At 48.8% G+C, this 22,141-nt stretch overlaps 1 protein-coding gene across 1 annotated transcript in view; it reads left to right on the top strand.

Moving 5' to 3' along the window:
- BTBD7 (BTB domain containing 7) overlaps positions 1-22,141 on the top strand; it is a 486,767-nt gene that overhangs the window by 403,902 nt on the left and 60,724 nt on the right. The window contains exon 10 of the mRNA XM_085626483.1: positions 10,563-10,991. Coding sequence (XP_085482609.1) covers positions 10,563-10,991 — 429 coding nt within the window. The remainder of the gene's footprint in view (positions 1-10,562; positions 10,992-22,141) is intronic.

Genomic DNA, 22,141 nt, shown 5'->3' with positions numbered 1-22,141 from the left:
ACACAGTGGAGGGGGCGGGTGGTCACTCCCCCGTGGCTCCGATGGAGCCTCCGTTGTTGCCTGCGGTCTACCCGCCCTTCCCGGGGCCGGGCGCGACTTCGGAAGAAATACAGAGCTTCCTGTCTGCCATGGGCCGTTTATTTGCCCCTTCGGGTCCCTCCGGAGCGCCTTCGGGCCCCGTGGGCCCGTTGGGTGGTTCTGCCCCCATGCTGCCGCATTTGGCCCTGGCTACGCTGGCAAGATACCCTGCAGCCCCATAGGCTCCGGCGTCGGGGCCGACGCCAGATGTGACGCCGTTGCCCCCGGGCCCGGACTACGTCGAGCCTGGATTGGTCTATTATCCTCTGATTCCTATTCCAGGGGGGGGGGGGGGGATTTATTCCCTTTCCCTGGGCCCCTCATCCTTACCAGCCCCTTAAGCAGCCGGTGGACGAAGGGGAGTACTGGGAGGGGTCTGAGGACCCTCTTGCAGCCCAGTGTGAGCATGACCTGGACTGGGGAGGGGGGGTGATGTGGAGAGTCCTGGTGATCTGGATTTCTCTCCACACCCTGGTACGCTGTCCCCTTCGGTAGCTACGGAGGAGGTTGGGTCCTTTTCTGTGGTGTTGCGTCGGGTGGCAGAGGCTCCTAACCTTGAGCTCCCATCGGTGCCTTTCTGGACCAATCTCCTGACTGAGGTGCTGCAGCCAGCGACCTCGGCGGAGCCACTGCTGCCATTTAACGACGCACTTAGACATTCTGTTAAGCACTTGGAACAAACCTAACAAAGAGGTTCCTGTGGATAGGGGTGTTTCGTGACACCATCGCCTGGCCCCGGGTGGCCCCGGTTTTCTCACACAACACCCAACGCCTGAGAGTCTGGTTGTCCAGGCCTCTGCCTCTCCAAGCGCATTCCCTTCCGCTCCTCCGGACAAGGAATCCAAAACACTTGAGCAGTTTGGGAAAAAGATTTTCACCTCTGCCAGTTCAGGTTTGCGGGCGGTTAATACTGCATGCCTTTTGGGCCGCTATTCACACTCTGTGTGGGACACAGTGGCACAGGTGCTGCCCCCGTGTCCGGCAGAAGCCCGGGCGGTGCTCTCCCAAGACATTACCGTGGGGAGAGATGCTGCGAAATTCACTATCCGCTGTGGTCTTGACACCGCTGACTCCCTCGTCAGGGCAGTTTCCACTACGCCTGGCTCAGGACAACTGGCTTCTTGGGGGTTGTCCAGAACACTTTTTTTTAACATGCCGTTTGATGGCACGCGCCTCTTTGGTGACAAAGCGGATAGCACACGGGAACGCTTTAAAGACTCCCTCGCGCACTCCCTTGGGGTCTGCTTTTCGCTCCTTTCAGAGTCAGGGTAGACGCGCCCAGACGCTTTCCTTTCAGAGCTACCCATACGCTTTCCTTTCAGAGCCGCCAGCCTGCGCAGCAACAGTCTCTGCGCAATCGCGGACGAGGGGCCTGCCGCAGTGGCTCATGGGGCCAGCGGGCAGGTCAGTCCGCCACTGCCGCCTCAAAACCTTCCTAGTCTGGTGTTTCAGGCCCCCCACACGCCAGTGGGTGGCAGGATTCGCCATCCCCTCCCCCACTGGCGCACCATCACTTCGGACAGGTGGGTTCTGCAGATAGTCCGGAAGGGCTACTCCCTCCCCTTTGCCTCTGCACCTCCAGCCATGCCACCTCAATACCACTGCATGTCGGGGGATCACTTGGCACTTCACCAGCAGGAAGTTGTGGCCCTCTTGGCCAAGGGGGCCATCAAGCACGTTCCGACGTCAGAAGTAGGTTGTGGTTGTTACTCCCACTACTTCTTGATACCGAAAAAAGACAAGGGCCTGCGTCCTATCTTAGACCTCTGGAACGTCAATTGCTTCCTCCGGAAGGAAAAGTTCAAGATGCTCACGCTAGCTCTGGTCCTGTCTGCCCTAGTCCAGCAAGACTGGATGGTAGCGTTGGACTTGCAGGATGCTTATGTTCGAGGCATATGAGCTGCAGATCACACACTTAGGATAGTAGATCGCCATCTGGTGTTGGCCTCGGATGCTTGCAGGTGGTTGTTGTCTTCGGAGGAAGTCTTTGGTCACGAGATCGGTGACTCCTCCCTTGGACGACAGTGCGCATGGGCATCAACTCCATCGTTAGATTGTTTTTTTCCGCCATTGGGTTCGGCTGCAACTTTTCCGCTCCGGTTGGAAATATCAATTCCAAGCTTTTCGAAGCGCAAAACTTAACAAACATCGAAGCACCTTCATTCTCGACATCGATTACATCGGCTCTATTCCGGATGTCGACTTGGGCCGCTGGGCCTATCCACGCCATGAAGCCTACGGCTCATGGTAAGGACGCCTTTCAAAAAAATGCCCCCAGTGTGGAGCAAAATGTCCGCACAGTGACCACCACAAAGTCTGTAACCTGTGCCTATCACCGGAACACAACGAGTCCAGCTGTCCAGCCTGAGCATCCTTTTGATTCAAAGAGACCATTCGGGATCGAAGGGCTCGAAGACACATCGTGGCACTTCAACATCCCCTATCCCTCCTTCCTCTCCTATACTGTCTCCTATCCCACCCCCTCTGCCTACACCACCCTTACGTATACCCTCTCCATCACATACACCACCACCACAGGATGATTATGATGACCTTAGGGGGTGGGGGTGATCCTAATGATCCGTTCACGGATCCAGACACCTCACCACTGGATGATTGGGCATTCCCTTTACCAGACAAGCCTGACCCTCAGCCATATCCCTCAAAACCATTGCCTCCTGACGATCACCTGGGGTTTGGCCAGTTATTAAATAGAGCAGCAATATACCACGGCGTCACAATGCACTCAGACACACCAGAGGAAGACTTCCTATTAGACACTTTCGAACAGTCTCAAAAGTCTGTACAAATTCTGCCCATGATTAAAGGAGTCATAAAACACGCCCCCAAAGTCTTTAAAGACCCCGTTCGTGCCAGGGTTCTCAACCCACGGATCGAAAAGAAATATAGGCCTGCCCCTGAAGATTCTAATTACATCAAAGGGCAACTCCATTTGGATTCTTTGGTAGTTTCCAATGCTCGGAAACGCGCCAACTCCCAAACCACAGGAGATGCACCACCCCTCAGACAAAGAATCCAAACTATTGGAAGTCTCTGGCAAAAGAGTAGCAGCACAAGCCGCTAATCACTGGCGTATTGTCAACACCCAGGCCCTACTAGCACGCTACGACCAATTAGAGACTCTCTTACAACATCTGCCAGACCAATATAAAACCCAGGCAAATGACCTCATTCAGGAGGGAAAGCTCATTTCAAATGCAGCAATTAAATGTGCACTTGACGCCGCAGACACCGCCTCTAGAGCAATTAACACAAGTGTGCTCCTTCGACGACATGCATGGCTACGCATTTCAGGCTTTAAACCAGAGGTACAAACTACCATACTTAGTCAGCCATTCAATCAGGAACAGCTCTTTGGGCCAGCAGTAGACGCTGCCCTTGAAAAAATGAAAAAGGACACAGACGGCTAAGTCCATGGGAGCATTACAGTCTCCCCAACCACGTGGCTCCTTTCGGCGCTCCTTCTATAGAGGAGCCTCCAAAAATATTGGAAAGGACACCTCCTCTACATTCAAAACCGCCACACACACATCCCCCAGTAGAGGATCTTTTAGAGGCGGATACAGAGGAAACAACAACAAGGGGCGAGTTCGAGGTAACAACAACACTCGCACCTCCCCTGCCACAAAACAGTGACTTTCCTCCACTCCCCCAGACCATTCCACTCCGGTTGGGGGAAGACTAACACAGTTCCTACCTGTCTGGAACTTCATCACAACAGACAAGTGGGTCAAACAAATTATCCAGTATGGTTACTGCCTGGAATTTACAACTAGCACGTCAGTGGAACCAGGCTCACGGACAACTTGCGGACCTGGTGTTGGTGGACAGCCGCACACATCGCTCTCTCAAATGGTGGAACATAACAAACCTCTCCAAAGGGCGGCCGTTCCTAGAGCCTCTTCCACAGATAGTGCTGACAACAGACGCATTGCTCACAGGATGGGGAGCCCATCTCCTCGGCCACACCCCTCAGGGCAAATGGACCACTCAACAAAAAATGCTCCATATCAATTACCTGGAACTGCTAGAAGTGTTCCTAGCACTAAAATCATTCCAACTGCATCTCCAAAACAAAACTGTCCTCATCCGGACAGACAACATGACAGCCATGTATTACATACAGAAACAAGGAGGCACACATTCTCTCCGGCTGTCCCAGCTCGCACAGAACACTTGGAGATGGCCATTCCCCAGAAAATATACCTACTTGCAGAACACCTTCCAGGGGTTCACAATCAGATTGCCGATCTGTTAAGTCGACAGACTCAACAAATCCACGAATGGGAACTACTTCCCCAAGTTCTAATACCCTTTTTCCAACACTGGGCCAACCAGACATAGATCTGTTCACCACACACGAAAACGCAAAATGCCAAACCTTCGCCGCCAGGTTTCCCCACCCGGAGTCAAAGGGCAATGCAATATGGATGAACTGGTCAGGCAGATTTGCATACGCTTTTCCGCCTCTCCCACTCATTCCATTAGTGGTATGCAAGCTCAGGCAACAGTCTCTCAAACTGATCTTAGTAGCTCCCACATGGGCACGCCAACCGTGGTTCCCAACACTACTGGAACTCTCGCTAGTGCCACACCAAAAACTGCATCTCTCCCCGTCCTTATTAACCCAGAACCATGGAGAAATCAGACACCCAGATCCAGGTCAACTGAACCTGGCAATCTGGCTCCTGAAGTCCTAGAGTTCGGTTATCTCAACCTACCACCAGACTGCATGAATATTATAAGAGAGGCCAGACTACCTACCACTAGAGCCTGCTACGCTGCAAAATGGAAAAGATTTGCCATTTACTGCACTAACAATCATATAATCCCACTGGATGCATCCATTCAGGACATCATTTGCTACTTACTGCACTTGGAAAGATGTAATTTGACATACTCATCCATACGTCTCCACCTAGCAGCATTAGCAGCTTACTTACAAAATAGACAACACTTGTCACTCTTTAGAGTACCTGCGATCAAAGCCTTCCTGGAAGGACTAAAAAGAATTATTCCTCCCAGATTACCACCCTCTCCAGTGTGGAATCTAAACATTGTACTTACAAGGCTCATAGGATCCCCATTTGAACCTCTGCATAAATGCGAACTACATTTCCTCACATGGAAAGTGACTTTCCTTATCGCGATCGCATCCCTCAGAAGGGTAAGTGAGATCCAGGCTTTAACCATACAAGAACCATTCTTACAATTACACCGTTACAAAGTGGTTCTTAGAACAAATCCGAAATTCCTTACAAAAGTCATATCTCCGTTCCATCTTAACCAATCAATAGAGTTATCAGTATTCTTCCCAAATCCAGACTCGGTAGCTGAAAGAGCTCTTCATACCCTAGACGTTAAAAGAGCCCTTCTTTACTACATCGACAGAACCAAATCATTCCACAAAACAAAACAATTGTTTGTCGCTTTCTCTCCACCACATAAAGGCAACCCCATTTCCAAATGTGGGATAGCTAGGTGGATTGTTAAATGTATCCAAATATGCTACCACTAAGATAAACGCACACTAACCGTTCCCCCTAGAGCGCATTCCACACGCAAAATAGGGGCTTCCATGGCATTCTTAGGAATCATTCCCTTAGAAGATATTTGTAAGGCAGCCACATGGTCTACAACACACACCTTTACCAAACACTATTGTGTTGATGTACAAGCAAAGCAACAGGCTTCTGTGGGTCAGGCTGTCCTTAAAACTTTCATTTCAAACTGCTGCAACCGATACAGGTGACCACCGCTAGGGGAGATACTGCTATATAGTCTATCCTAAGTGTGTGATTTGCAGCTCATATGCCTCGAACGGAATATGCTACTTACCAGTATGCATCTGTGCTTGGCATGTAGAGCTGCAGTCACACATGCCCACCCACCTCCCCGGGACCTGTATCTGTTCCAGCATTGCCTTACTTAGACATCACACATGGACATCTCTCTCTCTTCTACAAACTCCATCATTTCCCATTATGGCGAAAAACAATCTAACGATGGGAGTTGATGCCCATGCGCACCGTCGTCCAAGGGAGGAGTCACCTATCTCGTGACCAAAGACTTCTGCGGTGGTCGCAGCTCATCTGCGCAGATTAGGGGTCTCAGTCTTCCCCTTTCTCGACGACTGGCTGCTGAAGGCGGGCTCGCCCCAGGCAGTCGTCTCCCACTTCCAGACTACTGCTAATCTCCTGCATTCGCTGGGGTTCTCCATCAATGTGCCGAAGTCGCATCGGTTTCCCTCTCAGAAGCTCCTTTTCATCAGAGCGGTTCTGGACACGGTGCAGTTTTGGGTTTATCCTCCCGAACAGCGAGTCCGGGACATTCGGGCTATGATTCCGATCTTTCAGCCCTGGTCCTGGGTTTCGCTCAGGAAGACACTGAGGCTGCTGGGCCTCATGGCCTCCTGCATCCTGCTGATCAATCATGCCAGATGGCATACGCGGGCTCTGCAGTGGGACTTGAAGTTCCAATGGACGCAGCATCAGGGAAACCGGACCTACTACGTCCAGATCTCGGAGGGCACTGCACAAGACTTGCAGTAGTGGCTCACGGACCAGCGTTGGGTCAGCGGCAGATCCCTCTTCCTTCCCCAACCGGAGCACAAAGTGGTGACGGATGCGTCCCTCCTGGGATGGGGCGGCCACATGAGAGAGGCGGAGATCAGAGGCCTCTGGTCTCTGGCGGAGCCCCAGCTCCATATCAATATTTTGGAGCTCAGGGCGATCCTACTTGCACTGAAAGCATTCCTTCCCTCTGTCAAGGGGAGGGTAGTGCAGGTGTTCACAGACAACACCACCGCCATGTGGTACTGCAACCAGCAAGGCGGGGTGGTGTCATGGACCCTATGTCAAGAGGCTCTGTGCCTCTGGACGTTGCTGCAACACCAGGGCGTTATTCTTGTGGTTCAGCACTTGGCAGGTTCTTTGAACGCCAGGGCGGACGAACTCAGCCGCCGGTGCATGATGGATCACGAATGGCGTCTTCGCTCAGAGGTGGCACAAGGTCTCTTTTAGCGCCACCGAAGAGAACGTGCAATGTCAGCAGTTCTGCGCGTTGGAGTTTCCAAGGCGGCACTCACTCGGAGACGCTTTTAGTCATGGGTGGAGTTGCGGCCTGTTGTACGCCTTTCCGCCTATACCACATCTACCCAGAGTGCTGAAGAAGACCAGACGCGACCAGGCCCAAGTCATTCTTGTGGTACCGGACTGGGCTCGAAGAGTTTGGTATCCCGAGCTACTCAGTATGAGCATCAATTCCCCCGATCAGACTGCCTCTTCGGGAGGATCTTCTGTCTCAGCAGCAGGGGACGGTCCTCCACCCGAACCTGTCCAGCCTCCACCTCCTTGCGTGGAGATTGAGCGGCGACAGTTGATTCCATTTGCCTTGCCTCCTGAAGTCTGTAATGTGATTCTGGCAGCCAGGCGTCGCTCAACACTGTATACGCCTGCCGGTGGAACAAATTCGTGGCATGGTGCGCAGCGAAAGCTGTGGATCCCCTTTCTGCCCCTCTTTTCTGAGGTCCTATTGTTCCTTCTCTCTTTGGCCCGGCAGGACTCTGCTCTGGGCACTATTAAGGGCTACCTTTCTGCTCTTTCAGCCTTTCTCAGGCCGCCTGATTAGCCCTCTTTTTTAAATTCCCCTGTTGTCAATAGATTTCTCAAAGGCATTATTCACCTTTTCCCTCCTATTCCTTTTGTGATGCCTCAGTGGGACTTGAACCTGGTTCTCACATACTTAATGTGCGCTCCCTTTGAGCCTCTTCATAACTGTCCTTTACGGTTATTAACTTAGAAAACTGTCTTCTATCACCTCCACTAGGCGTGCGAGTGAACCTCCATGCAAACCACCTTTCCTTGCGGTTCATCTGGACAAGGTTGTGCTTCGGCCACGTCCCTCCTTTCTACCAAAAGTAGTCACTGCCTTTCATCTGGGGCAATCTGTCACTCTTCCCATTTTCTTTCCGCCTCCGCACCCTTCCAGAGAGGAAGAGAGGCTCCACGGTCTGGACCCAAAACGTGCGCTTTCATTCTACCTCAACTGCACATAACCGTTCCGCGTGGATGACCAGCTCTTTGTTGGCTATGTGGGCGCCAAGAAAGGCCGGGCTGTGCACAAGAGAACTATCTCCTGCTGGGTTGTCTTGTGTATTCAATACTGTTACTCCTTGGCTAAAAAGGAGCCTCCGGTGGGGTTGCACGCCCATTCCACCAGGGCAGCGGCGTCTACTACGGCATTGGGATGCGGTGTCCCAATGCAAGACATGTGTCAGGCGGGCACGTGGACCTCGCTGCATACTTTCACTAAGCACTATTGCCTTGACAGTCAAGTCCGGAGAGACGGCTTCTTTGGCAGTTTGGTTCTCCGTGACTTTCTGGTGTAATCTCACTTCGCAGACCCACCGCCGGGGTTGGTATTGCTTGGGTATGTATTCTAAGGTAAGGAATCTATCACTAACGTGTCTTTCAGATGCACAAGTTACTTACTTGTGTAACGATACATCTGTAAGAGACATTAGTTAGTGATAGATTCCTTACCGCCCGCCCATCCTCCCCGTTCTGCGAACTGTTCTCTAGGGTTCAGGTCATCCCTTTCAGGGCCCTAGTTCTATTGCACCAGTAGTCGGTCTCTGGCATGGCTCTGCGTTCCTGGTGCGGAAAGTAGTGTACAGAACTGACGTCAGCGCGCCTGGGCGTGTCAAAGTAGCTCAGACGACGTCGGCTACGATGCCAGCGACGTATGCAGAGCCGCACGACGACGCCTACCGAGGTGCAGGGGTACTGCTGACTAAAAACTTTGCGGATCCAGTCTGATGCCTGGGGATATTCTTCGGTAAGGAATCTATCAATAACTAATGTCTCTTACAGATATATCATTACACAAGTAAATAACTTGTGCGTTACTCCGGACCATGATGGGCTTCCTTGTTGTAGAGAGAAATATTAGCCTGGGAATAAAACTGTGAAGGTCCGCTGTCAGTCACCTGCACTGCACTCTTAAGAATGAAAGTTGGATGATGATTAGTTTTTGAATTGTACAACTCTGATAGTCGTGTAATTCTTGGGTATTCCTTCAGTGGTTTAAGAGATACAACCTGCAACACTAAGGGCCTCATTTTGATCCCGGTGGATGGGTTACTCTTTCACAAAGGTGACTGATGTCCCATCCGCCGAAATATAATTCCCATAGTATAGAATGGGATTTGTAATTGGGTGAACGAAATGTCCGTCACCGTAGTGATGGAGTTACCCCTCTGCCGAGATCTAAATCAGACCCCAAGACTACTGAAGCAAGTTTTTTTTTTTTTTTTGCTATATTCCTAGTGTTGCAGGGATTCTGCTCATGCACAGAACTATGCGCAGGAAACCAGGACCTTAGTGAATTGCGGTGTACCAAAAACTCACCTCAGTACCCAAAACCCCTATCCAACTAGCATCAGTGTCTCATTCGCTCTTCGTATCATCTCGAAGCTACCAATGATTAGACAACCCAGAACATGCGACTTGGAGTACTCTCAGGAATGGTGGGAATCGGAAATACCTGTTCGTTATTATTCTCATATCAGTCCACAACAAGAGTATTCAGAGACACCGTAAAGTTTAAAATGTTTAGTTTATAAACTACGTGTCCTAAGACGCAGTACTTTGGCTAACATAAGCAGACAAATGATTAAAAATAAAACCATCGGCATTGTTACAATACCATAGAAAATGAAGGGAGAAATCATATTACAAATGATAGTGGAATACAACCACCCTCTCTTCGCTAGTAACCTAGTATTATTAAAATAACAGAAGGTCTCTAGGTCTGAATGGGGAACCCCATACCGTAAATAACAGCTTAGGTGAATCACATCACAGGACCAGCTTTGCTCTGTCTGGAAAGTCTTTGCCAGAATGAATGTCTTATGCATGCAAACTGCAATATTAAAGGCGCTCGAGTTTCAGATATTTGCAGCTGTGTGCGTGTTATGGCTAGAGCGTGGGCCGATCAACCTGAATTCAAAAGCATACATTGTTTGTTGGCCCTGACTGTTTCTGAACACAATGTTCAGACCAAGGTCGTGGTGCACGTCTAGGGATGTGAACAACAGACCGTTCTCATGTGAAGAAAATGCATGCAACCATTTTTCATATAATAACATCTATCTACAGTGTTGTGTGCAAAAGCAGCAAAAGTGGCAAGATGGCGTTTTAATGCCTAAGACGCTTATGCTAACATAGCAATGTGTATATGTCTAGTTTCATCTCCACTACATTAGACGATTGTATAAAGAAGCATAGAAGGTTTTCCTCTCCATATTGTACAATTAACAAATTGTGTTTGTTACTGTATTTTGGACTTCAATCAGTAAATCCTCACTTAATAATTGGAAATGGAAATCTATTCTAATTAAATGTATTATCAGTTGATGAATGAATTGTACTAAAGTGTTATCTTTCTTGTCTCCTTTTTAGAACCCTCACAAATTTTTTCCAGATGAACGCTTTGGAGATGAAAGCCCACTTCTCCCTGTACGTCAATCCGGACGATGTAGAGTGAACAGCACCCCTGCTACAGAAACCATGTTTACAGATATAGACTCTTATGTGGCCTTTCACCCACCATTGCCCCCTCCACCTCCTCCTTACCATCCACCAGCCACCCCCATACATAGCCAGTTCCGGGTAGGTTGGAAGCAGCGGGCGCCCAGTCAGCATCCCTCGCGTTCTTTTTCATATCCCTGCAATCATTCACTCTTTCATACCCGAACTGTTCCAAAATCCAACCCACCCGTTTACTTATCTGGTGCCAAAGTTGCACCACCTGATTGCACTAATACTACAGGAATGGGGAGACAGACTGTAGCAGCAGCAGCCGCAGCAATGGCAGCTGAGCAACAAGCGGTAAGAGTTTTTGAGATACAGGTTGTCATAGTTTTACAATCCACGCTTCCCCAATCTTGCCCATGTAATAAATTACCACAATTCATATTGTTGCTCTGAGTTAATATAAAGTACTTCTCATTTGCATTTAATTGTCAGCCAAATGTATTTTCTAGGTGTAATGTGAAGAGCAGGGAAGCCATCTTGATCCATTCTCTAGACCAAAGATTGAAGTTATTGTTGGTGTGCAAATATTATATGTTCATGTTTAAACAGATATGCGAGAGTTGTTTAGACAATTGCCCGGCACCACACCTCCTACATACACCAGTTAGCCTCCAGTTGCACTTGCTTGTATCTAATGTACCAGACAAACCTTAACACTCAGGAGGTGATTATAGTTATGAAGTCCGAATGATGCTGATTTCTTAATATTAAAATAATTTTTTATTCATCATAAAGTACATGAATCAAATCTGTTTCCATTTCTGTAATTTAACATATTTTCCATGTATATATTCATGGTTGCTACAGCCAACACGTTTTGTGGATAAGCTGCTTTCTCAGGGCCAGGTGGACTCCCCAAATTGCAAGGTTTTCATATGTGTCGACGTCACTCTCTAGATGAGTGCCAGTGGGATGATTAAAAAAAAGAAAAAGGAATCCATGTTAATCTGCATACATTTCTTGGAACGTTGCTTTGTGGCGACTAGTGCTTCAATCGCAAGTCAGTGAACATGAAGCTCTGCAAAGAAACCTACAGTTTCCTTTTGAAAGAAAGAATCCTTAAGTACTCAACCCCTTTTCCGACCTAAAGTAATGTAGGAAGTCCACAATTAGACGAGCATTTTCCTAAATCCACAATTAGACGAGCATTTTCCTGAATCCCACATCTTCAGCGGAAGTCTTTCCACACCCTTGATTGTAAAAGTGGAGTACTTTATTATGTAGATACTTTCACAGAAATTCGTAAGACACAAACTGCTCTGTGTAAACTAAGGAGCTTTTCACGAAGGTCTAGACCTTTTTAAACCGACTATAACCAGATTGGTAATTTCATGTATTGTCACATGCTGTGAGGAAGCTGAAAAACCTTGATTTGATAAGCCTGTAGCCCAGTCTGTGAGAGGGATAGCATTTGACATTGTAGAGCTGTTGCCTGAAAGCTGCCATTTATACAGCGGTTACCCTGGAGGTCGGGACATACTTGTGCTAAGCATTTGTGTTTGGACATGGACTCCAGGACATACTTGGCTGATGAATATTATTTTATGCACATCAGACTTAGTCTCGTGGCCTTGATCGCGCTTTAAAATTAGATTAACGTGCTACCCTATTCTGTTTGGTGATGTTAAGAAGGCTTTATATAGCGCACATTGCCCACGTCATTAAAATTCTGTGATGAATAAAGAACGAACTACTCTTAATCTTAGGGTTGCCATATGTGTTATTGTAGATCACATGCTTTGTCTTTGCCTGCCGCCTAGTGTTGTGTCCAGTACTGCAACTTGTTTTTCTTTAGTCTGTTTCAGAATATTGCTTGTGCAGAAACAATCCTGGTCACAATTCAATACAATAGATACCGTCTCCACCGATTTACAGAGGGGATCTTGTGTTCTGTGTAGAAGCCACGTTACAATCTGAGGTAGAAATTAGGAGCTTTATTTTGAGCCCAGAAGACCTCGTTAGTCACGTCAAAAAATCTACTGACCAAGAAGACATCAAGTCTCATGAAAACGACTTCGTGTGGCGCGGTATAGAAACAAAATCACTCAATTAAATGTTCAGTTTGACAATTTAAATGTTATGTGAACTGATAAGTTCTACATCAGCTTTGTGATTATAGGTGGTCTTACGTTATAGATGTTTTGTTAAGGGCAACATTCACCCTTAGGGCATCTTGGCGCTGTGAGAACCTTACAAGAAAGGATCAGAACCTAAATCATTCCTGAAATAAAGAGCATTATCCCGTTAAGATGTGGCAGGTGTCGGGTACAGTATGTTCGAGGCATGTGGGCTGCTGAATTCATATCTGTGCATAGATCGCTGCCTAGTGTTGGGTTCGGATGATTGCACATTGTTGTCCTGGAAGAGTCTTCGAAGTATCACAAGATAGGTGGCTCCTCCCCTGGACTACAGTGCGCATGGGCATCCTCTCCATCCTTCGATTGTTTTTTTTCCGCCATTGGGTTCGGATGTGCTTATCTTAGCTCAAGTTCGGAAACTTTAGTTTAAGGCCAAAAGGCCTTTAGATTTCGTCGGTATTGTTCGGTATCGACCAGTTTATTTTGTGTTTTAGTAACTTCTTCACGCTTTTCGGATCTGCTTCGGTCCGAACATCGATCAACGCTCGACGATGGAATCGAGGACTCCTTTCAAGAGATGTCCTTTATGCCATGCGAAATACCCTCACGTCGATGTCCATCCGGTGTGCAACAAATGTCTCTCACCGGATCATGATGAGTCAAAATGTATGGCCTGCGCCCGGTTCCGCTCGAAGAAGACTCTGCGGAATCGACGGGCAGCGAGATTGTTGGCACAGCAATCGGCGCCTGCCCCGGTCAACATCTTCAGCACCGAGGATGAGGAAGCCGAGAGCGTAGAAGACATAGACTCCAGCCATGCTTCTGAACGTGAATCCCGATCGGAAGACGATGATGAGGTGATCTTCGAGGACGAAGACGTCGTCGGCGAGGTAGGAGACTACGATGAGGCCCTTGGGGCCGAGGAAGATAGCTCCAGCGAAGAGCTAGGCCAACCCGTCGTTACGGAGGCCGAGAGACAAAGTCGTCATAAGGCTCAGGTCGAGGGATCGCCTGCGGGCCTTACCCAAGATCAGTCACACAGATCTTCGGCCCCGCCTCAAGGCCCGGCCTCGAACATTTCACAGGAGCCATTAATATCGAAGACGACTGGATTTCATTCAGTGAAACCGAAACCATACGTGGCACCGGTTACATCGAAACCGAAAGTGAAACTGGTTGCGATCGGATCGAAGGCCTCGAAGCCCTCCACTCCTTCGACGCCGGCACAGGTCATCGGCACTGAACACACCAAAAGAGATTTCGGTACCGAGCTCACCAAGACGTGTTCCGGCACCGAGCCAAAGAAGAAGGCCCTCGGTCCCCACAAGGCGCCTCAGCCTATGGCACCGAAGATTACGGCCCAACCCACCAAGGTCAAGGTGGTCGATCCGTCTGCGTCGACATTGAAGGGTGCGGCGCCTACCAAATCATCGGCGCCAAGGAGCGTCGATACCCACCTTCGGATCGACGACCCAAAGACTGGGAAAAAATCGGATACCGCTTCGACGCCTGCCTCCAAGGTGCCTATCGGTTCCAAAGCGCCATCTGCGTTCACCTTGCAACAGGTCTCCGCATCGTTGCAACGCATCAGGGACCGGGCAACCCTCGAACCTACGTCGGGTCCCGAAAAGCACAAGGCCGCAGAAGCTCACTTGGCACCGGCGCATATCACATTTGGATTGCCGCCGCCCAAGGCACCGAAAATGTTCGAAATTCGGACACGTGTCCACGAAACACAGACACTATCCGCTGGACAAATCGATATCGAGCCTTCACAGGCACACGTTATCTACGCCGACACTAGTAGGCTGCTGCTCCGCAAGCGGAAGATCACACCAGAGAAGGGTTTGGACTCATACAAGATTCCTTTGAAACAAAAACAGTCAGCAGGTTCCACACCAGTGCTTCACAAAACCTTTCAACCCTACCTTCAGGACCCACCGTCTTTTTCTCCTACGCATTCGGAGGCAGATGCCGGAGAGGACTATATAGGGGATGATACCACTTACCCGGTGGATATCGATCCTGATGATCACATGCAAGACCCACATCCGGCATGGGGAGACCCCACCGACCAGGGTAACGCACCAGATGCTCCTGACACGCAGCTTTATAATATAAAGACATCTCCCACGGAGGACACTGCTGCCTTTAATGCCCTCATAGAACGGGCTGCTGCCAATCATGGAGTGGAACTCCATTCTGACACTGTAGAGGAAGATTTCTTAGTGGACACGTTCGTCTCCTCTGAGAAAACCGTCAAAACTCTGCCAATGCTGAAGGGGGTTCTAAAACCTGCAAAAGACATTTTTAAAGAAACAACCAGGGCACGTGTGTTGAACCCCAGAATCGAAAAAAAAATACAAGCCAGCACCCGGAGACCCTATGTACATTAAGGGTCAGTTACCATTAGACTCCATGGTTGTTTCTAATGCTCGCAAACGAGCACATTCACAAACAACGGATGATGCTCCTCCCCCCGACAAGGAGTCCAAAGTGCTGGAGACATCAGGCAAAAGAATAGCAGCGCAAGCAGCAAACATCGGGCGCATTGCCAACACCCAGGCACTCCTGGCCCGTTATGATAGGTCACACTATGACACACTAGAATCACTGCTACAACACTTGCCAGATGAATACAAAGAGGCAGCGGAGCTCCTTATCAGAGAGGGACAACTCCATACAAATGCGTACTAGATGCAGCCAACACTGCAGCAAGGGCGATCAACACTAGCGTAATGTTGAGGAGGCACGCACGGTTGAGAATCTCAGGCTTCAAACCTGAAATTCAGAACAATATCTTAAATCAACCGGTCAACCCAGACTTTTTATTTGGCCCCGAGGTTAACACTACCCTCGAAAAAATTAAAAAAGACACAAACTGCAAAATCAATGGGGGCTCTGCAGTCGCAGCAGTTTCGGAGTGGCTCCTTTCGTCGCCCCGGGAATAGAGGAGCAGCTAGAGGTCAGGGGTCCCAGCAGCAGTACAATAAAGAGGGTACGCAAAGTACCTATGATAACAACAATAGAGGTGGATATCGTGGATCCAGCACCAAAGGTAGAGGACGTGGGTACGGCAACACCAGGTCCTCCCCCAAAAACAAACAGTGACGCCTTCTCCCTACCCCCCGACCACATAACACCTGTCGGGGGGAGACTCCAACAGTTCCTGTCAGTCTGGAAGTCCATCACCACAGACAGGTGGGTCAGGGAATTTATCCAGTACGGTTACTGTCTAGAATTAACGTCCACTTCACCCCACATACCGCCAAAGCACCGTCCTATGTCCGTAGAGCACTTGGCATTATTGCAGCAGGAAGTACTAAGTATGCTGCAAAAAGGTGCAATAGAAGTCGTGCCCGTAAACCAACCGGGGACAGGGGTGTACTCTCTGTACTTCTTAATCCCAAAAAAGGACGGATCTCTCAGACCTATACTAGAACTGAGACCCCTCAACCACTACATTCTGTCAGAGCATTTCCATATGCTCACCCTACAGCAGGTTCTACCGTTACTCAGTCAGGGAGACTTCCTAGCCACACTGGATTTGAAAGATGCGTATTTCCACATACCCATACACCCATCGCACAGAAAATATCTCAGGTTCACTATTCAGGATCACCATTATCAGTTCAAAGTTCTCCCCTTCGGAGTAACAACAGCACCCAGGGTCTTTACCAAGTGCCTAGCGACAGTGGCTGCACATTTACGGAGACAGCACATTCACGTCTTCCCTTACCTGGACGACTGGCTTGTTCAGGCAAAGTCAGCCCAGCAATGTGCCAGCCACATGTCCCACACCATTCACCTTCTTCACAGTCTAGGATTCTCACTAAATTACCCAAAATCACATCTTCAACCCGCACACGTACGCCAGTACCTGGGCGCGACCATAAACACTCTGGCAGCCACAGCTCAGCCAAATTTAGTGAGGATCAACAGCATGCAACTGCTGATCACAAAGTTCAAACCTCAACACTCCCTTCCAGCGCGAGTGTTCATGCAGTTGATAGGCATGATGGCCTCCTGCATTTTCATAGTCCTGCACGCGAGACTACATATGCGCCCGCTTCAGGAGTGCTTGGCACGTCAATGGAATCAGGCTCAAGGACAATTAACAGACCTAGTGTTGGTGAGCGGTCGGGCATACAACTCTGCATTGGTGGAATCTACAAAACCTTTGCAAGGGCCGACCGTTCCAAGAGCCTGTTCCGCAAATAATACTGACGGCGGACGCCTCTCTCCAGGGATGGGGAGCTCATGTACTCAATTACACAGTGCAGGGACTATGGACGACACAGCAACAGAAGATGCACATCAACCTTCTGGAACTGATGGCAATCTTCCTAGCCATGAAGGCATTCAAAGTACACTTATGCAACAAAGTCGTGTTGATCCGGAAGGACAACATGACTGCCATGTACTACATACAGAAGCAGGGAGGAACTCACTCTCCACAGTTGTCTCATCTGGCTCAGAGCATGTGGAAGTGGGCCATTCAGAGGAACATGTTCCTCATGGCGGAACACCTCCCAGGCAAGGACAACCAGATGGCGGATCTGCTCAGCAGACACAGCCACCAAATGCACGAGTGGGAGCTACATCCATCAGTACTCAAACCGTACTTCCAGCAGTGGGGTCATCCAGAGATAGACCTATTCGCCACAAGGGAAAACGCAAAATGCCGAAACTTTGCCGCCAGGTTCCCGCACCCACAGACGCAGGGCAATGCGATATGGATGAACTGGTCAGGCAGATTTGCGTACGCTTTTCCCCCAGCGCCATTAATACCGCTAGTGGCACGCAAACTGCGACAACACTCACTGACACTCATCCTGGTTGCTCCAACATGGGCACGCCAACCGTGGTACACCACCTTTCTAGAACTTTCCGTGGTGTCGCATCAAAGGCTGCGGATCACACCCACACTTTTAACGCAGAACCATGGAGAAATTCAGCACCCAGATCCGCAACAGCTGAACCTAGCAATCTGGCTCCTGAAGTCTTAGAGTTTGGCTACCTAAACCTGCCACCTGAATGTATGGATATCATCAAGGAGGCCAGAAGAGCCACAACCAGAGCTTGCTATGCGGCTAAATGGAAAAGGTTTGTCATTTACTGCAACAACAATGACATTAATCCGCTGGATGCATCCATTCAAAACATCATCTGTTACCTCTTACACTTATACCGATGCAATCTGGCATACAGCTCCATACGTATACATCTAACCGCGATAGCAGCCTATCTTCAAAACAGGCAGCACCTCTCTTTATTCAGAGTGCCTGCCATCAAAGCCTTCTTAGAGGGACTCAAACGAGCGATTCCTCCAAGACACCCACCGGCACCAGTGTGGAACCTCAATGTGGTCCTCACCAGATTAATGGGTCCACCTTTTGAATCTCTCCATTCATGTGAGATTCAATTCCTCACCTGGAAAGTAGCTTTCTTAGTGGCAATCACTTCGTTGAGAAGAGTTAGTGAACTCCAGGCACTAACCATTCAAGACCCATTCATACAGGTTCATGCAAACAGAGTTGTACTACGTACCAACCCCAAATTCATGCATAAAGTGATATCGCAGTTCCACATGAATCAGACTATTGAACTGCCCGTTTTCTTTCCAAATCCACAAAATGTCGCAGGGAGAATGCTACATACACTAGATATAAAGAGGGCCCTCATGTACTATATAGACAGAACAAAGGATTTTAGGAAAACAAAACAACTTTTCGTTGCCTTTTCTCCACAACACAAGGGCAACGCCATTTCCAAAGCAGGGATAGCCAGATGGATCGTTAAATGTATTCAAATTTGCTATAAAAAAGCAAAACTCACATTAACGATTCCCCCACGAGCCCACTCAACACGAAAGTTAGGGGCGTCCATGGCTTTCCTAGGAAACATTCCTTTAGAGGAAATATGTAGAGCAGCCACATGGTCCACTATACATACATTTACCAAACACTACCGTGTAGATGTACACTCAAAACAGCAAGCAGCTGTAGGACAGGCTGTTCTCAAAACTCTTTTTCAGACTGCTGCAGCTGGCACGGGCAGCCGCCGCTAATGGAGGGACTGCTATATAATCTATGCACAGATATGAATTCAGCAGCCCACATGCCTCGAACTGAATATGCTACTTACCAGTATGCATCTGTTCTTGGCATGTAGGGCTGCTGACATTCATATCGCCCACCCTCCTCCCCGGCGCCTGTAGCGGCTGCAGCACTCAGAATTACTGTATAGCATGGTCATCACTTACTGTATCTACTCCATCACTGCCACAATGGCGAAAAACAATCTACGGATGGAGAGGATGCCCATGCGCACTGTAGTCCAGGGGAGGAGCCACCTATCTCGTGATACTTCGAAGACTCTTCCAGGACAACAATGTGCAATCATCCGGACCCAACACTAGGCGGCGATCTATGCACAGATATGAATGTCAGCAGCCCTACATGCCAAGAACAGATGCATACTGGTAAGTAGCATATTCATTTTGGATCAGTCAAATATTGTTTAAGCACAGGTTTTTAAAGCTTTTATACATTTTAGGACGTTTTCTAAACTAATCTCGGAGTGGAGGGTGTTCAATTTTGAAGCTGCAGCCTCTCAAAAGTCCCTTTGATCAATTGTAGTGCATTTTACTTTAGGACGTTTTATGAGTGATTTATCCGTAGATCTGAGGGAGCGTGAATCAACATGCTTATGATAATTACATACTCAAGGGGCATGCCTCTGCTTATATATTGCGTTGTGTACAGGACGTAATAATTTACAGACATTACTGTGCCATGGAACAGAAAAGAGTTATGTTTCCAATTCAGATTATAAAGAAACACAGCGCATGTGTGATGCACAGCTGGGAAACCAATATAGTCCTACTGAACGATCTGGCCTAGACCAAGAGGCTCGAGGATTCTCCGTCCAGACGCACAGGCTGAGGTACCGAGACTTCATGTTGACATGTCTTTTCTTGTACACCAGTCAAGTGCTGATTCATGAAGAGCTACCATCTGTCACTGTTTGTGAGAAACTGGCTCTATGTATACTGCACCAAAGTGAGGTACAGTGTGTGTATAGAGTCTAAGAGTCCCCAAAGGTCGGCAGAGGTTAAAGTTAGATAGAACCTTACTCTCTAATAGTGGTAGCTTGGTCGAGCAGTAAGGCAGTATCGGAGGACAGTGTTAAGCATTTGATGTACACACTGTCAGCAAATGAATTCACACATTCAATAACTGAGCTCTAGGCCAATTGTTTTTGTATAAAAAAAATATACTTTTATTGTATTTTTAGAACCAAGCAAGCCTGGTGCAGGTAAGCATTAAATACTTCTCAGTAATAAGTTACTTGATTGAATACAGTTAGAAAATGCAGTAGAAATTGTACTTGGTTTGATTTACAGGTAATGTAGTAGATTGCAACACTCAGCAAACACAGTACATTGAAATGTATAGGCTTTTTCAACAAATTACAGTTGTTACTTTTATGTTACTTTTTCTAACTCTGTGCTGGATACCTAGATTCAGCACTGGGACATTCCCTGGAAACAGGTGAGTAAATGCGTTTTGGTTATTCGTGCGATTTTTAAAGAATATTTTCAGATTTCAAAACTCCACACTTAGAAATTTTTTGGAGCTGTGCATTGAAATAAATAGGCTTTTTCAACAAATTCCAGGTAAGTTATTTTAAGTTACTTTTTCTAACTCAGTGCTGGATGCATAGATTCAGCACTGGGACATGTCCTGCAAACAGGTGAGAAAACACGTTTTGGTTATTTGTACGATTTGTAAGGAATATTTTTAGGTTTCAAAGCTCCACACTTAGTCGTTTTTTGAAAGGAAAATTGTCAATGTTATCCTAAGGAGGAAAAACAGGTTATCAGTTTGCAGGTAGGTAATCAACTGTGGGAGTTAAGGTTCTGGGGTTAGACTTACGGGTCCGCCAGGGTCCGTGATGCACTGTTGCACCCTCAGCGGCACTAGGGCGGCCGGGTGCAGAGTGTTGAGGCCCAATGTTATCGCATAGAGGATAGGGGGTGTCCGGGTGGTGTCTGCTGACAAGCAGGCCACGGGGTTGTGGGAGCAAAGCTTCTAGGGTTTAGCTCAGGGCAAATGGGGAAACAAGCCAGCACAAAAGGTGCACCCTCAGCGGCGCTGGGGTGGCCGGGTGCAGAGTGCTGTTTTGGCATCGGGTGCCCTGTTTTTAATGGAAATTTTCGTTTTTGGTTTTTAGCTACAGGCTCGGTCCAGAAAGACTTCCTGGAGGAACCAACAACTGGGCAGGTAAGTTGGAGGGCTCGGGGCATAGGTACACCTCAGGTTCCTTTCTCCAGGGCGGCAGGATGCAGGGGTGTCTTTTGAGGTCTGATTTTACCTTACTGGGCTTCTCGCGGTTCGGGGGGGTCTCCGTGCAGAGGCTGCAGGCGACGTCTGGGAGTCCTGGAGGGGTCAACCCACAGTGGACTCGGACTCTGGAGCACTGGGGGACCTCGCTGGAACCAGTGGGCCACACGAACTCGGGCCGTAGGCGACGGGTGCAGTGGTGTTTCCAGTCGTCGAGTTTCTTTGTACTCAGCAGGCTCCAAATTTTGTTTAGCTGCTTCTTTTGAACAGAACTGCTGTTCACAGAAGATCCAGTCTTTGTTGAAGGCATCCGGTCCTCCCAGGGGTTCTGGAGGTCGCTGACTGCAGGACAAGGTGACTTTTGGCGCAGGATCTCTGAAAACTGTAGATGGGCCGGTAGGGCTGGGGCCAAGTCAATTGTTCTCTGCGGTCTTCTCTACTGAGCGTCGTCTTTCATCCTCCTTCGTAGGTTGCGGGAATCTGCCTTCTTGGATCAGGGCTGCCCCCTTAATACTGTATTTAGGGGGCATTTTAGGGGTCTTGAGGTCAGTAGCCAATGGGCTATTGCCCTTAGGGTGACTACACCCTTGGTGTGCTCACCCAACGTGGGGGAGTGAGCACAATCCCTAGTCCTGATTGGGGGGTGCCTGCCATCTGCAAGATGGCGAGCACTGGAGAGTGGGCTTCACCTCTCCTTCCCCACCTGAGGGGTGGAGTTGGCAGAGGTGAGCACACCTCCTGGTCTGACTAGTTTTTCACGCCCATCTTCCCGCCGAAAGGGAGGGGAGACGGGAAGGGGGCCTGCTCCTGATTGCAAAAGAGGCTGGGGGTTGCATTACAAAGGCTGCCAGGCCTTTGAAGCTCCCCTGCCACAGATGGCTCTTCCTGACCTGGGGGAGGTGTGAACACCTCCGCTGTGGAAAGGCTTTGTTTCTGGGCTCAGGGAGCGTAGGCTCCCACCCTAGGGGGTCAAGAAACATGTCTCGTGGTGGCAGGCTGGTGTGTTACCAGTCAGGGA

The sequence above is a fragment of the Triturus cristatus genome, chromosome 9 (assembly GCF_964204655.1).
Source record: "Triturus cristatus chromosome 9, aTriCri1.1, whole genome shotgun sequence".
Taxonomy (NCBI): Eukaryota; Metazoa; Chordata; class Amphibia; order Caudata; family Salamandridae; genus Triturus; species Triturus cristatus.
Note: the sequence above shows the minus strand (reverse complement) of the source record. Positions and strands in the feature narration are given on the sequence as shown.